Source organism: Pelophylax lessonae (assembly GCF_965119305.1).
Source record: "Pelophylax lessonae genome assembly, chromosome: 1".
NCBI lineage: Eukaryota > Metazoa > Chordata > Amphibia > Anura > Ranidae > Pelophylax > Pelophylax lessonae.
The window spans coordinates 317,140,066-317,166,093 of record NC_138768.1 but is presented as its reverse complement, the minus strand read 5'-3'; the positions used below and the strand labels follow the sequence as shown (position 1 = coordinate 317,166,093).

At 40.7% G+C, this 26,028-nt stretch overlaps 1 protein-coding gene across 1 annotated transcript in view; it reads right to left on the bottom strand.

Moving 5' to 3' along the window:
• Positions 1-22,877: 22,877 nt before the first annotated feature.
• The window catches only part of LOC309545374 (T cell receptor alpha chain MC.7.G5-like), a gene marked incomplete at its 3' end in the record, with an annotated part of 30,733 nt that continues 27,582 nt past the window's right edge, over positions 22,878-26,028 (bottom strand). The window contains exons 6-7 of the mRNA XM_082244547.1: positions 23,420-23,531; positions 22,878-22,899 (exon numbers count right to left, since the gene is read on the bottom strand). Of these exons, the coding sequence (XP_082100673.1) occupies positions 22,878-22,899; positions 23,420-23,531 (134 nt within the window). The remainder of the gene's footprint in view (positions 22,900-23,419; positions 23,532-26,028) is intronic.

The following is a 26,028-nucleotide window of genomic DNA, read 5'->3' as shown; positions in this document are numbered from 1 at the left end:
TGAAAAGCACAAGTGCCAAGCTTTGCTGCAAAATGATCCATGCACGTACAGTATAATAACCTCTGTATGCGGTTCACTGAAGCTTTTAACAGAATAAGGCTTTTTTTTTTTTTTTACAGTGTCCTTTAGTGACTGTTAAGCATACATGATATGGTAAGATAGATCCAACAAATTTGGAGAAAATCATAGCTCTATTCTAAGCACACATTTCTATGCACACTTCCTTTAACGGTAAATCCTGCAAGTCATAGCTTGTGTGTGTGCGGATTGCAGATGCATAGTAAAGTCCGTGTAAATGCAGTTTTCTTGTTGGTTCAATAGCAATGTGCAATCGTTAATCCTTATCCATTAGTAAACTAATCTCAATGTATCTTATTTTCATGTACGGTATGCTAGGTGACTATCCCCTGTTTCAGGAAATCTACTGACAAATCAGAGATTAACAGATGTAACTTGGCACCCCTAGGCAGAAAAAAAGGAGATTGTTCAACATGTGAAAAATAAGTGGATATGAAAATAAAGTCAATCATTTCCAAAATGCCATCTACAGCGGGTAAAATAAGTATTGAACACGTCACCATTTTTCTAGGTAAATATCTTTCTAAAGGTGCAATCCATACATGCAAATAAACCCCCAAAAAAATAATAAGTTCAAACATGAAGTTATGTGTGATAAAATGGAATGACACAGGCAAAAAGTATTGAACACACTAACTGAAATGTATTTAATACTTGGTACAAAATCCTTTGTTGGTAATGACAGCTTCAAGACGCCTCCTGTATGGAGAAACTAGTCATATGCATTGCTCAGGAGTGACTTTTGTCCATTCTTCCACACAAAACAGTCTTCAAATCTTGAAGGTTCCATGGGTGATGTCAGTGACACTGGTGATGTCAGTCCCCCCCCCACAGCATTAGTTAGTGTCAGAGTGTCCACCGCACTATTGCAGTTCCATTATAAGTCGCTGATCGCCACCATTAGTAGGATAAAGTTTGTGTAATGAAAGCATTCACAAATCTATTTCTTGCTGCGCCACTAGCCTCTTGCTTCTCAAAGAAGTTTACAGAGCTAGAGTTAACATATCAGGATTGTTTTACTCTCTCCTTAGATTTATTGTAGAACGTATTTCGTGATAGTGATCATTTATCCAGTTATTATAGCAGGTAGATCATTACACCTAATAGCCAGTCTAAAAACTGTTCTGCATAAACAACTTGATGGGTAAAAGTTGCTTCTGTAGCTCTTGCCTTCTGGATAACCTATTCTGGCCTCCAAAATGCATGTACACAAAGAAGTACATGTCATCTGTTTCTCTGCCACTAGATGGCAGCAAATGATACATACTGAGTATCATCATCCCATGCTTGACTTTTACATGACCATATTGCAATTTGTATTTCTTCCATTTTTGCAAATTAGATTATGAACACTGATCTTTAATAAACATTTTTATTTAAAGGAATTATCCTGATTTACAGATCCTCATAGTTGACCTAGGGTAGGATTTTCCCAAATTATGTAATCTATGGTTAGATAAATCACTCATGTTTCTTGCCTTGCAGTAGCTGTAGATGATTAAAGTGGTAATAAACTTGAGCATGTTTAAAAAAAAAAAAAAACCCTGCAAGGTAAAGGCATAATGTGCTACTATGCATTGCATACTAACACCTTATGAAAACAGAAAAAAGCCAGATGTTTCTAGAATAACATGTAAATGGGAAGCGTTAAACCCTGGCCCCTGCTCCCAAACTCATAAGACCAATGAGGGAAAAACATAAAAATCAATAAAGGGTGCGCTATTCCGGTGAATGGATGGAGATGGATTTTATTATGGATTAGGACAATCTGATGCCATAAAACAAAGTTTCATAAGCCCTTGCAGGGAGATAGAAATGTGCCCATGAAACATTGTGACTCACAGCTTCTGTGATGTCCTCTGCTAAACCAGATGAAATGGATGGCTGCCTCTGTCCCTGGAGCTCCTGGGGGCGAGCAGTAAGCCCGACGGGTGCTGGCTCCCCTCCCGGAACTAGGAGATGCAGTGCAGGGCTGATCTGTGCCAATCAAGGGGAACACCAGGAGTGGGCGGAAGTGCTCCACTACAGAGTCTGCATATGGGCAGACAGCAGCAAATTGCCAGACGGACTGTGGCCGGTCACGTAGCAGCAGGATAGTAAATAAGATGAATGAGTGATAAGAGAAAATGCCTGAGCTTGACCAGGACAGACTACATGTTTCAGGGATGAACCCCTTCATCAGGTCACAACCTTTTGAAATACTTACATTAGAACAAAGCCCTCCAGCAGGGCGCTCCTACCACTGACAGAGCTTCCATTTTTTGCCGGTCTTCTGGGGTTTGCGTGTTCCGGTCGCCTGAAGGGCTGAGCCGCGATGATGTTACTCCCACGTACGGCACACAGCTCTGAAGGAACAGCATGGGTATGCTGTTTCTTCAGAACACATGCGTCAACGGCTGCATGCTGTGTGAATATCTCCTGTAACACCCTCCTAGATAGGTGCTAGAGAGTGAGTATAGTTTTTGGCTCTGTCTGCCTATCAGAGGAGCAGCAGGTAAATTCTATATTTCTCTCTGCTTAACAGGGAGACGGATCTGTGAGTTAGGTCTGCTCAATGTGCTCAGTGTGTGATTCATGTGGTCTGAGGGAGTGTTCCCACTGATCCAATGGGGAGGCACATTGGATAGTGGAGGAAACCTGGACAATGAGTACACAGGCTTTTATACAGCCCCAGGGATTGGCACAGACTGCTGTCTCTGTACATTGTGGGGTGTAGTGTAAAAAGCCAGGAGCATATGTGCTCGAGGTCTTTGGCTGGTGAGCAGAGTCCTGGAAGAAGGGTGGCGGCTGCCTCTTCTTCTGCAGCAGTTGGAGTATGGTCACAGGCAGTTGGCCTGGTGAGCCAGAGGTGTGGAGATGAACCCAGAGGTCCAGGAGAGTAGGGATGATCGAACGGTTCGGGTCCACCATCGGTTCAGCCCGAACATTGGGTGTTCGAGGTTCGGCCGAATTTAGAACTTTTTGCCCAAAAAGTTCGGAATTCGGCAACCAGAACCGACCAAAATGCAATGCTTCAGGAAAAGCCTGCGATTGGACCAGAACCATTAGCAAAAGCCAATTGAGGGGGCAGGAGAATGCTAGGAATGTGATTGGAGTGACTAGGGGGTCCCTAGACCAATCATTAGTAAATACGCCCCCCAGTATATAAGATCGCCCCCGTGAAATTCCTAGCATTCTTGTACGGGACATGGAAGAGAGTGGAATGCTGTTCTATTCTAATGTGTTACAAAGTGTCATTTAGCTATTTTTTGTGTGAGGAAAGGGATATCTAGTGTAGTTAGAGTGCTCCTTTACACTTAAGTTAGCTTCAAAAATTTAGTTTCTGTAGGGAAAATCTTAAGTGTAAGGGGACCGTAGTGTAGTGTAGGGTTAACTGACAGTAACTGACAGTGACTGCTATGGAAGGGTGACAAAACCCTTCCATAGCAGGGTGACCGCTATAGAGAAATGATCATTTCTCTGAGTTGCTTTGGGACAGGAATATGGCTTCTCACCAGCAAGCATTTTTTATGCTGCAGGGGTTGCCACTGCCAGTGCTTTTTTGAGGACATGTTTGATGTCAGACATGACATCTGAACATGTGTATAGGGGGTATATATACACATATATGTCTGTATATATACCCCCTAGACATATATAGGTGTGATAGTAGCAGAAATATATGCTTGCGCTAATGAAATCATTTACAGTAATATATTTCTGCTACTATCACACCTATATATGGCTAGGTGTCTATATACATATAATTATGTGTGTATATATACCACTATACACAAGTTCAGATGTTTTGCCTGCCTCAAAAGAACCCAAAAAAAAATGACAAAAAAACGCTAGCGTCAAAAAAATAAATGCCCAGGTGTGTTTTTGCTGGCATTTTTTGGGCGGTTTTGGAGGCAGGCAAAAAATCTGAACTTGTGTATAGTGGTGTATATACACACATACATATATTTATATACACACCTAGACATATATAGGTGTGATAGTAGCAGAAATATATGCTTGCGCTAATGAAATCATTTACAGTAATATATTTCTGCTACTATCACACCTATATATGGCTAGGTGTCTATATACATATAATTATGTGTGTATATATACCACTATACACAAGTTCAGATGTTTTGCCTGCCTCAAAAGAACCCCAAAAAATGCCAAAAAAACGCTAGCGTCAAAAAAAAAAATGCCCAGGTCTGTTTTTGCTGGCATTTTTTGGGGGTTTTTGGAGGCAGGCAAAACATCTGAACTTGTGCACAGTACCACTATACACAAGTTCAGATGTTTTTCCTGACTGCAAAGAACCCAAAAAAAATGCCTTCTATTAAACCGGCAAGGTGTGAAAACCGAGAAGAGAAGCCAACCCCCTGAGCTGAAAGTGTTCTAATACAAACAATCCTTTTTTTTTATGGTTCTGGACATGCTACAGAGCTGAAACTTCACAGGTACACCTTTTAGACCCCCCAGATACGAAATCACACTAAAAAAAGTTCTTAAAAATTGTTATTTTTGATAAAAAAGCCAAAGATTTTTTTATTTTTTTTTTCTTTGGATTTCAGATATGGGGGGGTCTAAAAAGTGTACATGTGAAGTTTCAGCTCTGTAGCATGTCCAGAACCATAAAAAAAAGATTGTTTGTATTAGAACACTTTCAGCTCAGGGGGTTGGCTTCTCTTCTCGGTTTTCACACCTTGCCGGTTTAATAGAAGGCATTTTTTTGGGTTCTTTGCCGTCAGGAAAAACATCTGAACTTGTGTATAGTGGTACTGTGCACAAGTTCTGATGTTTTGCCTGCCTCCAAAAACCCCCAAAAAATGCCAGCAAAAACACACCTGGGCATTTATTTTTTTGACGCTAGCGTTTTTTTGTCATTTTTTTGGGTTCTTTTGAGGCAGGCAAAACATCTGAACTTGTGTATAGTGGTATATATACACACATAATTATATGTATATAGACACCTAGCCATATATAGGTGTGATAGTAGCAGAAATATATTACTGTAAATGATTTCATCAGCGCAAGCATATATTTCTGCTACTATAAATCTCTCTTTTTTTTTTTTCAATAATTTGCTTTTTTATCAAAAATGACAATTTTTAAGAACTTTTTTTGTGTGATTAATAGTTAATGGGGCATGACCCAGAACCCTAGGGAGTTTTTAGGGGCATTTATTGGGTTTTAGGGCTTAAAAATTGTGTTTTTTGATTACTGAAGTTCGGGTCCCATTGATTTCAATGGGGTTCTGAAATCCGGGCCGAACTTTCGGGAAGTTCGGATGTTCTGGCCGAACCGAACTTTTCAAAAGTTCGATCATCCTTACAGGAGAGCTGACTGAAGGAGTTGAGGCACTGGAAAACCTTAAAAGCAGTATCGTGAGTACAAAGGATCGTGCCTAAGGGCCTGACAAGGAAGGGGGCCACTCCGAAGTAGAGTAGTCAGTGGATGGGTGTCAGCTGGTGGATAGAAAAGGGGGTACAAGGTGTGTTCCCTGAAGATAATTACTAAAAGGAACAGTATCTCAGATTAATCTAGTGGCAGGATGAAGCTGCGGCCTAGCTGCGTTCTCAGATAGATGACCTCAGCAGTTGTGAATAGTTCAAGTGTTGGAGTATCCCACTTATCCCTTCTCCCATCCCAATATAAAAAAAACAACAACAAAAACAACAACCCCTAGACTGTTCATTGACTGAGCCAAGAAAGTAAAGTGTTAAGATTCTGCATGCAGTTGCTACGGGTAACCCAGGGGAATCCCTCAAGGGGGTAGTGCTACACTCCTAAACACCACAAGTTTAGGAGATATTCACTGTACCTACAGGTAAGCCTTTTTATAGGCTTACCTGTAGGTACATGTACAAAAAAGTAGTTTACTACCACTTTAAGTAGAACTAAAGTTACGCTGTCAAAAACTGTGAGCAGGGAGGCTCTTTTCTGCAGAAGAGACATGCAATGCCTCTTCCACAATAAAATACACTTACCTACCTGCTGACAGCATTCTCCAGCACCTAAATTGAGCTGTGTACATGCAGCTCAGCTTACATCGCCGGCAGGGTCCTTGTGTCCCGGGGTGACTGATTCCTGCACATGAGCAGGAGTGACTTCTTCCAATGCTGGCCAGTGAAGGCAGAAGTGGATCAGCATCCAGAAGAAGATGACGGCGTCGCCAAAGGACATTGACTGTTGAAGAAAAGGTATGTCTAGCTCCACTTTAAAGTGGTTGTAAACCCTCACATATACTTAGTGAAGTGACTGGCCTCCGGTGATACACAGAGATTAAACAAATCCTCCTACATAACTTGTAACTTTTTTCTGCAGTCTTCTCTTCTCTACATCTGTTCAAAGTGCAGAATTTATAAAGCTTGTCTGTGCTGTCAGGGGCAGAGAGCTGAAATTACACACTGCAGAGCTCAGAGAGGAGATCTCTGAGAGCTGATTGGAGAGATAGGACACACCCCCTTTACACAGCACACAGGGACAGAGCTGGAGGTCCCTCCCTCTGTCCAGGCATACAGGCAGACCAGGCTCCAGGCACACACTATGTACCAGCAGGATCAGGGTTCATCTTCCCCATTGTTCCCGAACTTACACACCCTAGGACTCAACTCCATCAGTGCAGTGGAAATTGCTAAGCACAGACATGGCAGTGGCCTACATGAATCCCTCTGGCCCTCCTGTTTCTATAAGTGGTCTTAAAGATATGGTTATATCAGCCAATCAAAGTCCTCTTTAGCTCTGCTCTAACTGTGCTGGGAGGGAAGTAACAAGCTGAGCCTGGGGATGGAATGATCTACTGTGCAACTTAAAGTGTCCACCAGCGGGCACCACATATTTAACATTAAAAACAATGCTGCAAGAATGAGGGTAGTTGGGAACACCAAAAAAGCCTAAGGTGAGTAGAAACAGCTCAAGGAACTATAATATGGACCCTTGCCAGATGTAAGAATTTGATTAATAGATCAGATCACCAGACTCTAACTGTAAGGTGGACTGAATAGGTTTTGAATAAACTTTATAAAAATAAAATGATTTATTGTATTCTATTTAATTAATCTATTTAACAAAAAAACAAAAACTGTATCTGCAACAATACTAGATTCATTTTCTTTTCGGAAATAAGGATTTTTTTAGGCCTGTATAACAATTAGTTCCCTTTTCACTTACAATAATGACTCTGTCACCTTGTCTAGCCAAGAATAGATCGGGTGTCTTGGCAGACCAATGCATAGGGGTATTTTTCCTAAAACTGGTGCACTCAGAAACTGGTGCAGCTGTGCATTGTAGCCAATCAGCTTCTAACATCAGCTTATTCAATTAAGCTTTGGCAATAAAACCTGGAAGCTTATTGGTTACTATGCAGAGCTGGACCAGATTTTGCACTCTCCAGTTTTAGTAATAAAAAAACACTATCTCAAGTGTATTTAATGCCCATGTCTAATTGTGAAATTGTGTCTTATACTTAATGATCCCAAACTATCTCTTCTGAATCAGAATTAAATAACTTATAGGGTGCAGGGTCGTGAGGATATAATACACACATAGCAGAGATATGAAAATTGCAATGCAATGGTCAGGAATATGTTTTAAACATAATGAAGTGGTATATAAAATGTAGAGTGCAGAGGTTTAACGTTTTTTTATCTCATCTTCTAAAGATGCATTGCATAAGCAAACCTACTTAGACCATTTTATTTTTCCAACTATTGAGCACCATGGTCAAGAAAAACGAAAAGAAAATCTAGGGGCAGTATAGGGGCAGTCCAGCGATGGACAGTTCAGATCAGAAGAACATTGGGAGATGTATTGCACATATAGTTTTCTACTATTTCAGCAAAAATTTTTGGATTACCAAATAAAGCAGCAGATTCCCAAAACTTTAGTTGTTTATTTTGAGAAAAAACATTTTAGATTTGAAAACTGAAAAGCTAAATTAAGCAAAGATTACATATAATCATTATTTGCATTGACTACCACACAGGAATTAATAAAGTAATGGGAGAAAACTGGCTCACATACTCATTCATTTGATGTTTGACATCTGGCTAAAACTAATAGCAACATAATTGCCAACCTGTTATAGATTCTGCCTGCATCAATGACTTGCGGTGGAAATCTGACTATGTTATATTAAACAATTTCCTCCATTTTATTCCGACCATGCCTGCAACCTTGATACATTAAAATTATTAAATGCTGAAGAGGGAGGGAGGGAGGGCATTGTAACTGGTTAACATTTGGCTCTGCTTTGTACAGCAAAAAGTTGTTGAAGGACATAGAAAAGGTTTCCTACTTCTGTCACACTGGAGAGGTAGAAGTTTTCCATTCAAAGACTGTCAAGTTTTATTCAATGTAAAAGCAATTATTTTGTAGATGGCATGAAAGTCACAACACAATTAGCTATTTTAGGTCACAATGGCAATATTTTCCATATGAAGGTGGTTGTGGAATAATCTACATCTAGAGGAGCAGAAGTGGGAACTAAACACCACCAACTCACCCATAATAAAGCCCAGAAGGACTGGATTGAGGAAATAATTTTTGAATCTAAAAATCTAAATTTTTTAAAAGAAATCTTGAGTGACATCTTGGATGACACATCTGGAAAAAGACAATTCACTAGGACACCAAGAAGAGAAGAATTTACTAAAAGCATTGCCAACGCTTTACAACTAGAGAATTCAGAGTTAATGTATTGCTACACATCAGGTTTCTCCCAAATTAACTCACAAATATAGGGATATTTACTTTTTTGAGTCAGAATTTTTTATGTGGTTGCTATCACTAAGGTGAGTTTTCATTTGATTAATGTGGACTTGCCCAAATACAAGATCACATATGATGCAGAGCATGTCCTAAACAGCTTAATCAAATCTGGTATTTTTGTCTGGCTTCCCCAATGACATCATACACATAAGTGCCTACTCTGAATGCCAACTCCAAATGCCCCACATTGTCTTTTTTGTTTTGTACCAAGGTAATGCTAAAATAACCAATTTCCTATGTTACTGCTTTCCATGTGCCATTCTGCTATGAATGTTCCCATGTATGTATATTAAGGCTCCTTGATTATTATTGGGCCTTTTTTGTCCTTTTGCTTCTTACATGTACGTACTTTATGTAAAACTTAATTAAACACCGTTAAAAACAATTAGAAAATGAAAAAAGATTTTCCTAAATAAGTGCTAATATCCAAAAGATCATGAATGAGTTTAAGGATTTAAGTTTAAAGAAAATTTTAAAACAGCATCCTACTATTCAACGGTTGCCTTGGTGTTGGAATTAAAGAGCAAGTCTAACATTAGCTTGAACTGTCTTGTGCAAGCTGATTCATTCATCAGTCCTTCAAAAAAGGACCAGTAACTGGATCTGATTTACTCTTGTTAACCGTTCTATAATTGTTGGGAATTTATCTGTTTTCCAATATTTTGGTATTGACCCCTTAGCTGCATAAAACAAAAAAAGGACCAGATTTCTTCAAACTTCTTTCAAATGAATGTTTTCCAAACCTACTGTACACAATTTTGAACAACAATGATGTTTGGTAGCACATACTGTATGTGGAAGCATTGATAAAAATGAATAAAAATATGTATGAAAAAAAAAGTATTTTTCTTCACCTTAAATTTATGAGGAACCACTAGACAAGATGTCTCACAGGTTCTTCTTTGCTTTATCGTCTGAGACTGGCAACTACAGAGATTAAGGTGGATATTTTTGCTCTGGTTAAGGAAGTAGCTCAGCCCCCAATTGCCAATAACATATATGAACATTTTACAAAGATGTACAGGTTTTTAATATCCTACTAGGGGATCCTTGACTACATAGGCTACTTTCTGGGAAAAGGTGAACTTAGAATTTAAGTTCTTAACATTGATATACGTTAAGCAAACTACACCCTTTGATGGGTTTTTTTTCTGGCATGTTTTTAACTAAAAGCACAAACATATCACTTGTCAACAGGTTTGACATTTCTTCCTCTGCTAAGTAAGAACGAAGAACTTGGCCACCCACAAGTTTTACTAGGTTTTACTTTCCTTTATTCAAGCTATATAGTCCAACCACAGCTCAGAGCAGAACTTGCTCAGCAGAAAACCTCAGCACAAAGCCTGCAGCATATCACTCACTTAATACTAATGTTTCTACGGTGACCTCCCGCTAAATACAGCCATCTGCTTTTCCTGTGGTAAATACATGAAGCATTTTTTATCAAAATGGTGTAGCTCTACCCCCACAGAAGCTGCTTGGTAATTTGGGTTCTCGATTCTGCGCCTCAACTCCAACGCCCCTCCAACACACCTGGTTGAATGAAAGTTACTGCAAGAACTTATAAGAGCAAAATCCTTTCGCCCTTAACCACTTCAGCTGCGGAAGGTTTTACCCCCTTCCTGACCAGAGCACTTTTTGCAATTTGGCACTGTGCTGCTTTACCTGGTAATTGCGCGGTCATACAATGCTGTACCCAAACAAAATTCACGTTCTTTTTCCCCCCACAAACAGAGCTTTCTTTTGGTGGTGTTTGATCACCACTGAGATTTTCATTTTTTGCAATATAATATTTTCAAATTTTTGTTTTAAAAAAAATCCAATAAACTTAACTTTTGTCATACATTTGGCCAAAATGTATTCAGCCACATGTCTAGGGGAAAAAAAATTGAAAAGCGCATATTTTTTGGTTTGCGCAAAAGGTATAGCGTCTACAAACTATTGTACATTTACTTGAATTTACGTAGCTTTTAGCTTATGACTGCCTATGTCATTTCTTGAGATGCTAAAATGGCAGGGCAGTACAACCCCCCTCCCCCTGCCCCAAATTACCTCTTTTTAGAAAGTAGACACCCCAAGGAATTTGCTGAGAGGCATGTTGAGCCCATTGAATATTTCATTTTTTTGTCAAAAGTGATTGGAAAATGACAAAAAAATAAAAAAAAATTTACACAAAAGTATCACTGAAATTATATATTTCTCACACATGTCATAAGTATATGTGGAATTACACTCCAAAATACATTTTGCTGCTTCTACTGAGTGCGGAGATACCCCATGTGTAAGACTTTTTGGCAGTCTAGCCATGTAAAGGACCCCAAAAACCAATCACCTCCTTCAGGCTTTCTAAGGGCTTAAATTGTTGATTTTACTCCTCACTACCTATCACAACTTAGGAGGCCCTTAGAAAGCCTGAAGGCGGTGATTGGTTTTCTGGGTCCTGTACACAGCTAGGCTCCCAAAAAGCCTCACACATGTGGGATCCCTGTACTCAGAAGCAGCAGAATGTATTTTGGGGTGTAAATCCACATCTACTTATGTATGAGCAATATATAATTTAGTGACAACTTTGTGTTTAAAAATATAAAAATAATAAAAATATAAAATATTCCATGGACTCACCATGCCTCTCAGCAAATAGCCTGGGGTGTCTACTTTCCAAAAAGGGGTCATTTGGGGGTGGGGGGTTGAACTGCCCTGGCATTTTATGCCAAATATTAGAAGCTTATGCCACATATTACCCACTCTTCTAACCACTTGAAGGCCAAATCCTTTTTGACACTTTTTGTTTACATGAAAAAATAAATTTTTCTTGCCAGAAAATTACTTTGAACTCCCAAACATAAACATTTTATATTTTTTTAAAGCAGAGGCCCTACAGATTAAAATGGTGGATGTTGCAATTTTTTTTCACACAGTATTTGCGCAGTGATTTTACAAACGCAATTTTTTTGGGAAATGAACAGTTTTTTGAATTTTAATGCACAAAAACACGCTATATTGCCCAAATGTTTAGTGAAATCTAAAAGATGATCTCATGCCGAGTACATATATACCAAGCATGACATGCTTTAAAATTGCGTACGCCTGTGCAGCAGCGACAAACTTTATACATTTTTAAAAAACTTTAAAAGCCTTTACAGGTTACCACTTTAGATTTACAGGGGAGGTCTACTGCGAAAAATACTGTCCTTAATCTGACATGTGCGGTGATACCTCACATGCATGTTGCAAATGCTGTTTACATATGACACGAGAACGATGCTTACACTCGCCTTTGCGCATGAGAACGGGGGGACAGGGTGCTTTAATTTATTTATTTTTTTTAATAATTTATTTTGCATTTTTAGTTTATTTTGACACTGTCCGTTTTGTTTTGTTTTTTTTTTATTTTTTTTTTTAATCATTTTTATTGTTATTATTGCTTTGATATAAGTGAATATACCTAAAAAGGTATATCCCTCATGCCACTAAAAGATATAAATGCGAACTAAACCGTGATCTCCTATATAAATGTGAGAAAATGCAGCAGCGGAGGACAAGGAGATAAATGAAAAAGATAATTAGCCTCTACATAGAGGGACTACCTTCAGCGCCTGCCTAATTAAAAAATATACATAGAGACTCAATGCAACACATTAGATAATACATAAATTCATGTAAAGTGCATATGTGCATAAATAAACAGTGATAATAATAGATGTGCTCCATGTCTATTAAATAAATATGAATAAAAATCTTAAATAAATAAGTGTTATAATTAGTGGTTTATAAGTCTGTAAAACGACCAATAGAATAGTCCAGTGCAAACTTGGTAAAGTATCTTTTGCAAATGGAAAAAAGTTCTGTGCAAAATAAAGTGCTGGTCCTACAAGTAATCTTCCCCACCAGCCACGTGATGACTAGACTTCACTGACAGAATAAATCCAAAGGTGGTTATGAATGGGCCACTCACCAGATGTTGTTGGTCTTGACTGCTGTATTGCATCAAGACCATGCAGTGCTTAGGTGGTCACCCTGACCAGGAATGGTATCTTACATCCAGTGTAGTCACTTCGACCAGGGACAGCAAACTGTGTATAATCTCTCCAGCTAAGGTGGAACGCACGTAGTGATGTCACGAGAAGAGAGTGGAATGCAAGCCAGTTGCCCTGAATATGTATAGCCTGTTACCCTGTTGTAGAGTTTATACATCTTGACCCCATATCTTGCACGCTTGATGGGGAGACGGCCAGAAAACGTAATCAGGGACTCGTCAATGCCGACATCTTGTTGGGGGATAAACAAGACTGCGAATATTTGATTGAAGTGGCTTACAAGGGGCCGATTTTTGTGGAGCCGGTCATATCCAGGGTCACCTCGAGGACGACAGAGTTCATTGTCACTGAAGTGCATGAACCACATTATTTGCTCATATCGATCCCTGGCCATAGAAGCAGAGAACATGGGCATATGATGAATTAGGTTCAGTGTACCAATATGACCGCAACTCTTTTTAGTAATGCCCATGTTGAGGGATGGTCCAAGAAAGGTTTTAAATTCAGGAACCGTTATAGGTTTCCAGCCAAATTGTCAGGCAAGGGTCAAATTTGGGTTTGTAGCGATAAATTGATTAGCATACAAATTGCTTTGGTCCACAATAGATCCGTACAGATCTTCCGTGAAAAACAGCTCAAAAAAATCAAGGGGAGTAAAATTGGCACCAGCTTGAACTGCACTTATGGGACTCGCCACATCACCAAGTGATACTGCAGTGCTAGATTGTCTATGACCAGGGTGTACTAGGCCGCTAGTGCTCGCCAGTTCACCAGGAGGTAGAGCAGGACTAGTACCGACACTCTGCTGCATATGAGAATCATGCAGTTGTTGCACCTCAGCAACAGAAGAACGGGGTCGGGTACACCTGACCTTAGCAGGGACCATTTCTCTGTCCTCAGAGCTGTCTGTCAGGCTGCCGCTGCTCTCTACAGGTTCATGTACTGAGCCTGATTCTGACAGTAAGAACTCCTCATTGCTCTCATCTGTCATGCTTATTATCCTGTAGGCCTCTTCACTAGTGTACCTTTCGTTTGACATTTTGGCCAATAAATTTACAGGTATCTAGTGTGACTCACAGGTAAAAAAGCACCTGGTTGTCGAGGACTGTTTGAACCTCTACAAAAAACAAATAACTGCTAGTGCTAGCAGAGATGAGGCCTGACTCTGCTAAGGCTGCGGTTTTGTGTGCTGTGTTTTGGAAGTGACAGAGATCTACTGATACTGCAATTCTTGGGGGGGGGGGAGGGGCTAAACGAAAGTGCTGGCAGGGGTCAGGGCTGATCCTACTAATGCTGGGTTTTTGGGAACACTAAACTATTGGGGACGCTAGTATATCTCTGATTGGTTCAAAGATATTGATCCATTCAGACACTATACTAGCAATGGAGATATATAGTGTGTGTGTGTTAGTGTTACTGGCAATCAAAGGGTTAAAATCCGATGCTATCTGGGATTGACCCTAACTGACGCTAACTGGTGTCACCCATGACACTAATACAGTGATCAGAAAAAAAGATCTGTATACTTTACTAGTGACACTGTGACAGGGAGTGAAAGGGTTAACCGGGGGGTGATCAGAGGGTTAAAACTTTATTAGAAAATATGTGGTAAGACCCTGACGCTATACTAAGACTGACATTGACGCTAACTAGCATCACCTGTGACACTAATACAGTGATCAGTAACCTATCTGTATACTGTATATAGTGACACTGTGACAGGGCAGTGAAGGGGTTAACTGGGGGTGATCAAGGGGTAAACCTTTATTAGGGGATATATGGTGGGCACCCTAAACCTATCTGGGACTTCTGCTGGCGCTAACTGGCGTCACAAGTGACAATAATACAGTGATCAGTAAATTATCTGTATACTTTATATAGTGACACTGTGACAGGGAGTGAAAGGGTTAACTGGGGGGTGATCTTGGAGTGATCAGGGGGTTAAATGTGTGCCTATGTGTACTGGTGTCAGTGTAGTACTTGTGTACTCACTTTGATGCTTTCTTCTCTCACACTGGAAATAGACATAAGACTGTATAGTGGTAAATAAACTCAATCTATTGGTAAGGGTTAGAATAAATGGTGGTTTGAGCATAAATGAGGACACAGAAGGTAGATTCAGACACAGTCTGCTTGATAGTATAATCAATATGCCAAGGTAACTTAGAATAGAGTTCTGTACCACTAGAATAGAATTAACGTGTGATTCAACAAAGCCAGCAATAAACACTGCAATGTAAATAATAATACTATAACTTATTTGGAGTGCACTCTAGGAGAATCTCTAGGATATAGTACAATGTCCTCTTAGAGGTACCTTTTAACATAAGCAATAGGTAAAGGTCTCTGTGTAGCACCTGTAAAGGGGCAGTATTTAGTCCTATCTCTTCAGCTGGCTAACATTGAGGCCCATTTGTACTGTTGGTGCCAGTGGCGGCCTGTGCATAGGGGGCGCCAGGGCGCCGCCCCCCCTAAAAGAAAGGAAAAAAAAATTACAAAAAGAACAATAAAGTTTAAAAAAAAAAAAAAAAACGCGTTCGCCGTGGTGGCTAGGGGGCTAGGGGGGGGGTGGGGTTTACGACCCAGAAGAGGCGCCGATTGGCTGCCTTCTGGGGGCGTAACCTGGGCGCAGGTCATTGCGCTAGGACACCCCCACTTTCGTGATATCCTGGCTGTGATTGGTCCAGTCTCCAGCCTGGACCAATCATCATCCAGGACATCCCGCTGACGTCGCAATGGGGGCAGTGCCGGTGCGTGCATCAGTCACTCACCGTCACCGCCCGGTCACCTTCCCTTTTCCGCAGAGAGGAGTCTCGAGGAGAGGAGAAGCCGGGGCTGCTCACCTTTCCGCCGGTCCCGCCGCCCGCCACAGAGAAGAGGACAGGCCGAGAGGGAGAAGCCGCTCACCTTCCCACCGCCGCAGAAGAGGACGAAGTATCGAGGAGGGGAGAAGCCGCCGCCGGGAGCCGAGCCGCCGCCAGGTAAGTGCATTGGATTGAAGGGAGCACGCACGCTGGTCTCTGCATTGATTGGGGGACAATGCTGTGGCACTCTGCAATCATTGGGGACAATGCTGTGGCACTCTGCAATCATTGGGGGACAATGCTGTGGCACTCTGCAATCATTGGGGACAATGCTGTGGCACTCTGCAATCATTGGGGGACAATGCTGTGGCACTCTGCAATCATTGGGGACAATGCTGTGGCACTCTGCAATCATTGGGGACAATGCTGTGGCGCTCTGCAATCATTGGGGACAATGCTGTGGCACTCTGCAGTGATTGGGGACAATGCTGTGGCACACTGCAGTGATTGGGGACAATGCTGTGGCGCTCTGCAGTGATTGGGGACAATGCTGTGGCGCTGTGCAATGATTGGGGACAATGCTGTGGCACTCTGCATTCATTGGGGACAATTCTATGGCGCTCTGCAATGATTGGGGATAGTGCTGTGGCGCTCTGCAATGATTGGGCACAATGCTGTGGCACTCTGCAGTGATTGGGGACAATGCTGTGGCGCTCTGCAGTGATTGGGGACAGTGCTGTGGCGCTCTGCATTGAAAGGGGCTCGCACGCTGAACTCTGCATTGATGGGGGCACGGAACAGTGTTCATTGCATTGAAGGGGGCACATCACAGTTGCATTGAAGGGGGCACGCACACTGAACTCTGCATTTTGGGGGCACAGCACAGTGTTCATTGCATTGAAGGGGGCACAGAACAGTGTTTATTGCATTGAAGGGGTCACAGCACAGTGTTTATTGCACTGAAGGGGCCACAGCACAGTGCTTATTGCATTGAAGGGGGCACAGCACATTGTTCATTGCATTGAAGGGGGCACAGCACAGTTGCATTGAAGGGGGCATGCACGCTGAACTCTGCATTGTGGGGGCACAGCACAGTGTTCATTGCATTGAAGGGGGCACAGCACAGTGTTTATTGCATTGAAGGGGGCATAGCACAGTGTTCATTGCATTGAAGGGGGCACAGCACAGTGTTCATTGCATTGAAGGGGGCACGCACGCTGATCTCTGCATTAAAGGGGGCACGCACACTGGTCACTACAATGAAGGGGGCATGTACGCTGGTCTCTGCATTGAAAGGGGGCATGTACGCGGGTCACTGCATTGAAAGGGGGCATGTACGCTGGTCACTGCATTGAAAGGGGGCATGTACGCTGGTCTCTGCATTGAAAGGGGGCATATACCATCTCCTGTACCATGACCTGTGACATGTCTATACCATATCTGTGCCATGCCTACACCATATCTGTGCCATGCCTATACCATCTCCTGTACCATCACCTGTGCCATGCCTGTACCATCACCTATGCCATGCCTATACCATCACCTGTGCCATGCCTGTACCATGACTTCAAAGTCACGCAATTTTTTACTGCGTTTTTTGCAATACCTATCACATTTTTCTTTTTGCGCCCCCCCAAAAATTTTGAGCACCAGCCGCCACTGGTTGGTGCACATGAGTACATTCCCAGTCACACCTGCAGGTTGCAAATAAGGCTACTAGATGGGTGTATGGTCAGTTCCTAAAGGGCTCAGTCTCTTTCTCTAGCAGCAGATACTAATCCCCCACAGCAGCAGCTCACCAGTCCCAGTAGTATTTCAGCTTACACACAGGGATTAATCCACTCTCTGCTCTGCACACAGGTGACTCTGGCTATCGGCACTCCCGAACTCAGCACTTCGGATCCTGCTCTGGCGGCCGATATGCAGCAGTGATGTGTACACTGGACAGCGATGTGCACTCCCTCACAGCAAGAGCGCTGCTGGGTAAAGGAGGTAAAAGAAAACTGCTTTTTGAAAGCAGTAGCATGTTTTATATGAGTATGGGCAAATCTAGGGAAGCAAAGATGCCTAGATTCCCCACATACAGATTTCTTAGTATGTAAAAAAGAATTCTATAAATTCAGGGTATTAAAGAAATACTGACAACATGGGTGATATATGTAATTTATTAGATTATCCATTATTATACTTGGAATAAACATTTAGGCATTGCTTTTGAGGCATACAAAACAGTAATAATAGGAAACAATCTACATAATAACAAAAGCAAGCCACATCAAATATATTGTCTGTTCAGATTTATACTGGGATAAAGGAAGATAACTAAACAGTTTTCCAGACTAAAAAAAAGTGGAGTAGAGAGACAGTGAAGAGGTTTACGTAGTTAAAATATTCCATAGAATTTGCTTCTGAAGCTGGATAGACATCAGAAATGTTCAAGCAGGTGTATTAAATCTTATCTGCCAGAAACTGCAAAAAGAAAACAGCAGTCAGGATTTTTTGGGTTCTCTGTCTTATACTGGGAAGCAGTAACCATTGTACATAGAAGCTATTGATGCATTTCAACCATTCCTAAATGGGGCCTTCACTGTAACCTCCCTTGTGCCCCTCTGGTGGATAATTTATTTTTGTCTGCTGACACTACTGATAATCCATTTTCCTCATACTAACATACAGATGCTCTTGATACACACAACTGAGTACTTCAAGCACAATTACCCTCTGTAAATATACTGTATCTGTACCAGATCAATAGAAAGGAATATCTAATTATGTTTATTAGAAAACTAAAATGTCATATAATGAAGCACAACAGTACAAACAAGCACATTGACACAAAGTCAAAGCACATAAAAAAAAAAAAAAAAAAAAAAAAAAGGGGGCACATCCACCACTTATTCAGCCAAGTATTACTGCTGAGGGATTTAATAAGTGTCTTGGACTGTATTGACCTGGGTCAGTTCATACAGTCTAAGTGCACATAATAGGAACTATGGCAACTAAATAACACAAATGGGACAAATAATATGTAGTTGGGTCTCTAAATAAACCAGACCTGTGCAAGATATGGGTGATGTTCACATGTTGAAGTGTTTCGTTATATTTTGATAAGCTTACTTTTTAAACTTTTGAGATTTTGCTTCATATGATCAATCATATAATGCTAAAAGTATCCTGTCTGTAATCACCACATTTTCTTCAGCCACTGCTCCTCGGAAGTGGCCATTGGGATGCAGGCCACACTTTATTCCCTCTCCCAAATACCAATTGTTGGCAAAAATTTGGCCGCGCCACATTTATTGGTGTTACATAATTGAATAACAGCATCATACTGATAAATAATTTTTTAATAATTAAACATACAAATTTTATCAAATGCAAATCAGATAGCTCAGTCATTAAGGACGTGAACTCAAATAGAATAAATATGACAACAAGTCCCCCCTTTGAAAAAAAGGGTGACAATACCACATAACGTGCCTTTCAAAGGGGGAGTAGGGGTAGGGGAGCTTGTTGCCCATACACTGACCAACTGGCAAAAAGCCCAGAGCAGAACTCCTTTATATAATGAGCCCCACTAGTTCTAGAATCTTCTACTGTACCATGTGACCTTCTGGAATTTTCTCCTTGGTCACATGGTACCTGTTTTCCCACCTAAACCTTGTTTAAAAATGTAATGGAACAGTAACCTTTTTTTTTTTTTTAATTAGAGGGAAGGGCTGCCACATGTCCATGTTGTTGGGCCCAAATAGTTGTGCCCTCCTTAATCAATCTTGATGTTTTTCTATTTTTTCCTGTCAGATGGAATCCCCTGTTTAATGTCATTACACCACTTTCATACATATCTGGAGGTATAAGCTTCTTGATGCAGGAACATAACTTTATACATACGTAAATTGTATGTAGGGAGTGGAGGCATGTGCTGGTCTACACACAGAAAGGGTGCAGTCCAAGCATCAGGCCTGGGGGTTTAAATGTGCCACATATACTAACAAAGGAAATTATTTTCACACTTCCAAACCGTGTAAAAGGTAACAAATATAATTTTATTGGGTTTATGTTGACAACAATAGGAAATGTAAGAATAAAATGTGGTACAGCAATCATAAATACATATTATTACATTACATAAAGCCCCAAAGTGTCCGGGCTACATAGATAGAATGAAGAACTGGAACTACGCGTTTCGCATGAGATGCTTCCTCAGGTTCCAGCAAGGTAGAAATAACAATATGTTCTATGAAATAAGCAACATATACATTAATTTATAAATAAACAAAGATATATGTTAATATTATTTATACATATGGAATATATAGAATTTTAAAAGAAAATTGCCAACTTTACACTGTTTAGATCTTATCAATATATCAAAAATTATTTATCTCTATAAGATTAAAAAAATATTTTATACCTTTATTCTGACCAGTCTTATATCAATGAATATTTATTTCATATTTTCTAAACTCTATATTCTAGAAAAAACTCAATTAATGTTATTTCTTTTTAGTTAATATACTCAAAATAATAAAAGAAAAAAGAAAAAATATATTATTTTGAGTATATTAACTAAAAAGAAATAACATTAATTGAGTTTTTTCTAGAATATAGAGTTTAGAAAATATGAAATAAATATTCATTGATATAAGACTGGTCAGAATAAAGGTATAAAATATTTTTTTAATCTTATAGAGATAAATAATTTTTGATATATTGATAAGATCTAAACAGTGTAAAGTTGGCAATTTTCTTTTAAAATTCTATATATTCCATATGTATAAATAATATTAACATATATCTTTGTTTATTTATAAATTAATGTATATGTTGCTTATTTCATAGAACATATTGTTATTTCTACCTTGCTGGAACCTGAGGAAGCATCTCATGCGAAACGCGTAGTTCCAGCTCTTCATTCTATCTATGTAGCCCGGACACTTTGGGGCTTTATGTAATGTAATAATATGTATTTATGATTGCTGTACCACATTTTATTCTTACATTTCCTATTGTTGTCAACATAAACCCAATAAAATTATATTTGTTACCTTTTACACGGTTTGGAAGTGTGAAAATAATTTCCTTTGTTAGTATATGTGGCACATTTAAACCCCCAGGCCTGATGCTTGGACTGCACCCTTTCTGTGTGTAGACCAGCACATGCCTCCACTCCCTACATACAATTTTTGTTCTTTTTGGGGGAGGTGCCAATAGACGATTATATAAATAACCACTGTGTCCCCCACCACAATTCCTTTATACATACGTACTTTCATATTTTGGAATGTAATTGCCCACCCATCCATCTCCACTACATTTCAAGCTGGTGATGAGTGACCATTCATGCGCATGAGCAATATGGTTTTTAAATCCTGAATTTCCTAGTTGCTCCCCATGCAGCTGTAATATGGGTGGAGCTTGTCACTTCACCAGTTCTGCTAATGACAGACCAACTTTCCCACCACTGGTATCTTGAACAGGTCATTGGTTTATTCAGGGACTGACTGCATATTATAGGATCTATTTGTAATATTTTGTTGCAGTGGTTCCTATGATGTGATAGTGCACTTAAAAAGGAACTTCACTCCCCCCCCTCTTACCTGGTATTCTAGGTTGTCTTAGATTCAAGTTCCCACCCTCCCAGGGAATCCAGCATTGTCCTGCTTTGAGGTGCTACAGCCTGGGTCCTGCATTGGCATCTTCTTCTAAGACGTCATCGGGAACCTGGCTGTCTCTACAGGGTTCAGGTAGCTGCCCCTCCAATAATGCTCACCACCAACCACTGAAAGCCCCTGCAGCCTCCAGGGATATGAGATGGGGATATCCCAGAATGTTTCAGGGAAACAACATCATTCTCTCCTAGACAAGAATGATGACCAGGAGGCAGGGTGGACTAAAAGAAAAGTTAAAAACTAAACAAATTAATATGCTGTTTTAGATTGGGAAGGAGGAGTGCAGTGATGCTTAGTCCATCTATTGAATGAAAGTTTGCTTTAACATGAATTGACCCGGGTCTATACAGTATAGGAATCCTATTGAGTCCCTAAGCAGCTGCAATACTTGGCTGATTATGAACTGGTAGATAGGCCATATGAGGGTGATTTTAACATTGTGTCAGTTTGCCAGTTTGTACTGTTGCGCCTAATTATACGACATTATGATTTTCTAATAAAAGTATATATAAACATCTATCTAAATCAGTCTTTTTCAACCAGGGTGCCTTGAGGATTCTTCAGAGGTGCCTCAGCAAAATGGCTAAAAATTACTTAAAAATTGTATATTAGGCGGTGGGTGGATGAAGCTTGCCTTTTAGTTACACAAAGCCACATTCATTGTGCACGATAATGACCTTCTAGCTGCCGACCAGCTAACTACCAATGACATCATCAGTTGATAAGGAGGATGTCAGTTGCTTGCATAGCATGCTTATTTGACCCTCCCTTGCCTCTCTCCATCAGTTTTAGGGTCACATTAGCTGGGTGATGGAGAAAAACTGAAGAAGAGAAACATTAGAATACTAGTCAGTATCAACTTGCACCTATAACGTTGGGTGTCCTACATGTGTGAATGTTGCTGCAATATCTAAAGCTATTAGAAAAGTTTTTACATTTTAGAATGGGGTGCCTCAAGACAGTCCATAATTTTAAAGGGTGCCTCGAGAATGTCCATCATTTTAAAGGGTGCCTTGACTGAAAAAAGGTTTGAGGTGCTACAGCCTGGGTCCTGCATTGGCATCTTCTTCTCAGACGTCATCGGGAACCTGGCTGTCTCTACAGGGTTCAGGTAGCTGCCCCTCCAATGATGCTCACCACCAGCCACTGGAAGCCCCTGCAGCCTCCAGGGATATGAGATGGGGATATCCCAGAATGTTTCAGGGAAACAACATCATTCTCTCCTAGACAAGAATGATGACCAGGAGGCAGGGTGGACTAAAAGAAAAATTAAAAACTAAACAAATTAACATGCTGTTTTAGATTGGGAAGGAGGAGTGCAGTGATGCTCAGTCCATCTATTGAATGAAAATTCGCTTTAACATGAATTGACCCGGGTCAATACAGTATAGGAATCCTATTGAGTCCCTAAGCAGCTGCAATACTTGGCTGATTATGACATGGTAGATAGGGCCATATGGGGGTGATGGGGGATGTCAGTTGCTTGCATAGCATGCTTGTTTGACACTCCCTTGCCTCTATCTATCAGGGTCACATTAGCTGGGTGATGGAGAAAAACTGAAGAAGAGAAACATTAGAATACTAGTCAGTATTAACTTGCACCTCTAACGTTGGGTGTCCTACATGTGTGAATGTTGCTGCAATATCTAAAGCTATTAGAAAAGTTCTTACATTTTAGGAAGGGGTGCCTCAAGACAGTCCATAATTTTAAAGGGTGCCTCGAGAATGTCCATCATTTTAAAGGGTGCCTTGACTGAAAAAAGGTTGAGAAACACTGATCTAAATCACAGTAGTGTGTAACTTTGCTTGAAGTACTGGTTTGTTGTGCTCTCTCTTCTGCATGCTCAGCAGTGTGGGTTCTTCTTTTCTAGGGATACATGCACATGAAGACATCATCAGACTATGCCTGTGATCATGTCATTTCTGTATTATGATCAACAGAGAGAATTCCTACTAGCATTTGTTCTGAGTCTTGAGATGTATATTTTCATACTTGCACCCTGTGGCTTTGGGCATTTACATAATTGTGGAACATCTCAAATAATTTATGTAGCTAGTAAATGAAACCACGACTTACTTTAAGAAGAACTTTAAACTCAGGATCAGGTTGAAGACCACAATTTTAGTAAAAAGCACTCTCATCACCAGGACCGTTATAGAGAGCACATTAACCCTTTCAATGCTCTGAGCTGGAAGAAAGAAACATGCCTATTGAGTAAAGTGATTGTAATGTCAATTCAAATTGTTGATGTTAGTGTTGGGACAAAGTGAGCAACATATGTAGAATAGATGTACTGTACATGTAAAGTACCACCATAAGGTGTAAACATTTTTTTTTTTCAGCATGATAGAAGCATTATGATTAGGAGCATAGTAAATTGTAAAATCAGTTAGTTGGAAGCTGCTCAAGCTCCAGTTTAAAATGTTCAAAAAGTTCATCAAGAATAGGATAGAGTTCTTCATTTACTTTCTGTCAGCAAAGTGTTTCAGAATGGAATTGCTTCTAATGGTCATTGGAAGGCGTCACCTTAGGACTATGCTACATTGGAAATTTGCCACTTACAGTGCCCTCCCAGGCCAGCAGCAGAAACACTGGAGTTCATTTATCACTTTCCCCTAATAGATGTCACTCTAAACTGTAAAATCTCTGCTAGTGATGGTGCCGCGGTGGGTCAACATCCTACAGATTTGGGCAACACCATAGGAGAAGGTCACTTGCGTGATTTTGATGCTGATGGTTTATCACCACTGATGGTGACTGAAACACTAGTGCAGGGGTGTTTAATCTGTGGCTGGCAATGTGGACCAAGAGTGTTAAGCATGCAGCCTGGGGAATGTCTAGAGCAGGGGTCTTTAAACTATGTGCAAAAGAAAGAGACTCACTGCTCACGGTGATCCAGAAGCCTGATGACCTACAACGGTGCACGCCCCAGCTCGCCTCCGTGGATAATCAATAATGAAAAGAAATGGCTGCACTCCAGATGAGGTTAAAATCCAGGTTTATTACTGGACATCCCAGTGTGACAAAAGGTGACAAGGTAGACGCGTTTCACACACTAGTATGTGTGCTTAATCATTACCACCATGATTAAGCACACATACTAGTGTGTGAAATGCGTCTACCATGCCACCTTTTGTCACACTGGGATGTCCAGTAATAAACCTGGATTTCGACCTCATCTGGATTGCAGCCATTTCTTTTCATTATTCATTATTCTTCAAACTATGGCCCTCCAGTTGTTCAGGAACTACAATTCCCATCATGCCTTGCCATGTCTGTGAATGTCAGAGTTTTACAATGCCTCATGGGATGTGTAGTTCGACAACACCTGGAGGGCCGTAGTTTGAGGATCCCTGGTCTAGAGGGATGCCGTGCATGTACAGCAGCCATGGCACCAGCACGGACAATTCAGGCACATTCATGTCTGGAGGGATGCCAGTGTTTGCAAAAGCCACAGAGGCAGGCATTGACAACAAGCCAGGCACAGGCACGTCTGGAAGGATGCCCGGGCTGCCTTGTTTGCAAAAGCACCAGCAGCAGTGAATGCAGGGACTCCCAATAGTGCCAGACAAGTAAATGCCATATGGCTGGATCTAGGGAGGTTCCGTGCCCTTCAGATTCCAGTTGGGCTACCCCGAAGCCCCTCATCCACCATGTTCTTGGCAGAATCATAATTTTAACTTACCATCTGGTCTCTTTATGTCAATGAGATTGCTTTACACATATAATGCTGCAGTCCACAGTACCAGTGTAAGTTTCTATATTGGGGGTGTTTGACAATTGTTTGCACATTTAGCTCTGTTGCCTACATATTTTCATATTCTTGTATTTGTGTTTTCTAGTAATAACCAAGGATTCAGCTAAAGTAAAAAAAAAAAAAAAAACAAAACCCACTGCTTTGATTAAAAAAAAAAGTTTGGGTATAGTAAGACCTGTGTTGAAATACAATTCAAAATGAATGGGTGCCTTAAAAGAGAAGTTTGGGTATTAAAAAAAACAAACAGTCATACTCACCTAGGTGGATGCAGCATTGGTCTGATGCTGCATCTGTCTCCAGTGCCTCTAAGGCTGGGAACTGAGCAATGAAAGACCGCTGATCACTCAGTTCTCGGTCTTCAGTGAGCCTATCAGTCACCAATTGTGTGCTCACTGGGGCAGCGCTGGGCTGTGGTGGGTGGGGGGGGGGGGGGGGTGTGTGAGAGTGGCTGGCTCAGTCTCTTAGGGACTCGCTGAGAGGCTGAGCCAGCTACCAGTCCAGACATCTGGGTGGATCACAAAATAAAGTTGGTTGATCCAGAGCCTGGACCAGCGGAATGATGTCAGCTGATAGCAGACTTTAATGCACAAGGAGAAGTAGGTCCAAAAGAGCTTTGGCCCTACTTTTTCTTTAAAGCAGTATGAAACCCAAATGAAAATAATTTTTTTATATTGCACCCTACCATTTCTTTAAAGTATTGTCTACATTAGTTTTCTTTTTTAGGCTTTCTTTCTTTTATTTTTACCTGGTTATCTGGCCAGTAAGTCTGTTGTTTTTCAACAGAACAAGCTGTCCTGCATATGTAGCAGTTACATGGTTGAGACAAACCGTTTATTGCTGAAAGGGGTGCGTACAATGATAAACTTTTATTTATGAATGTAAAATCTTTATCAAGTAAGGAAAAAACTGTTTGTTACAACTGTTTATA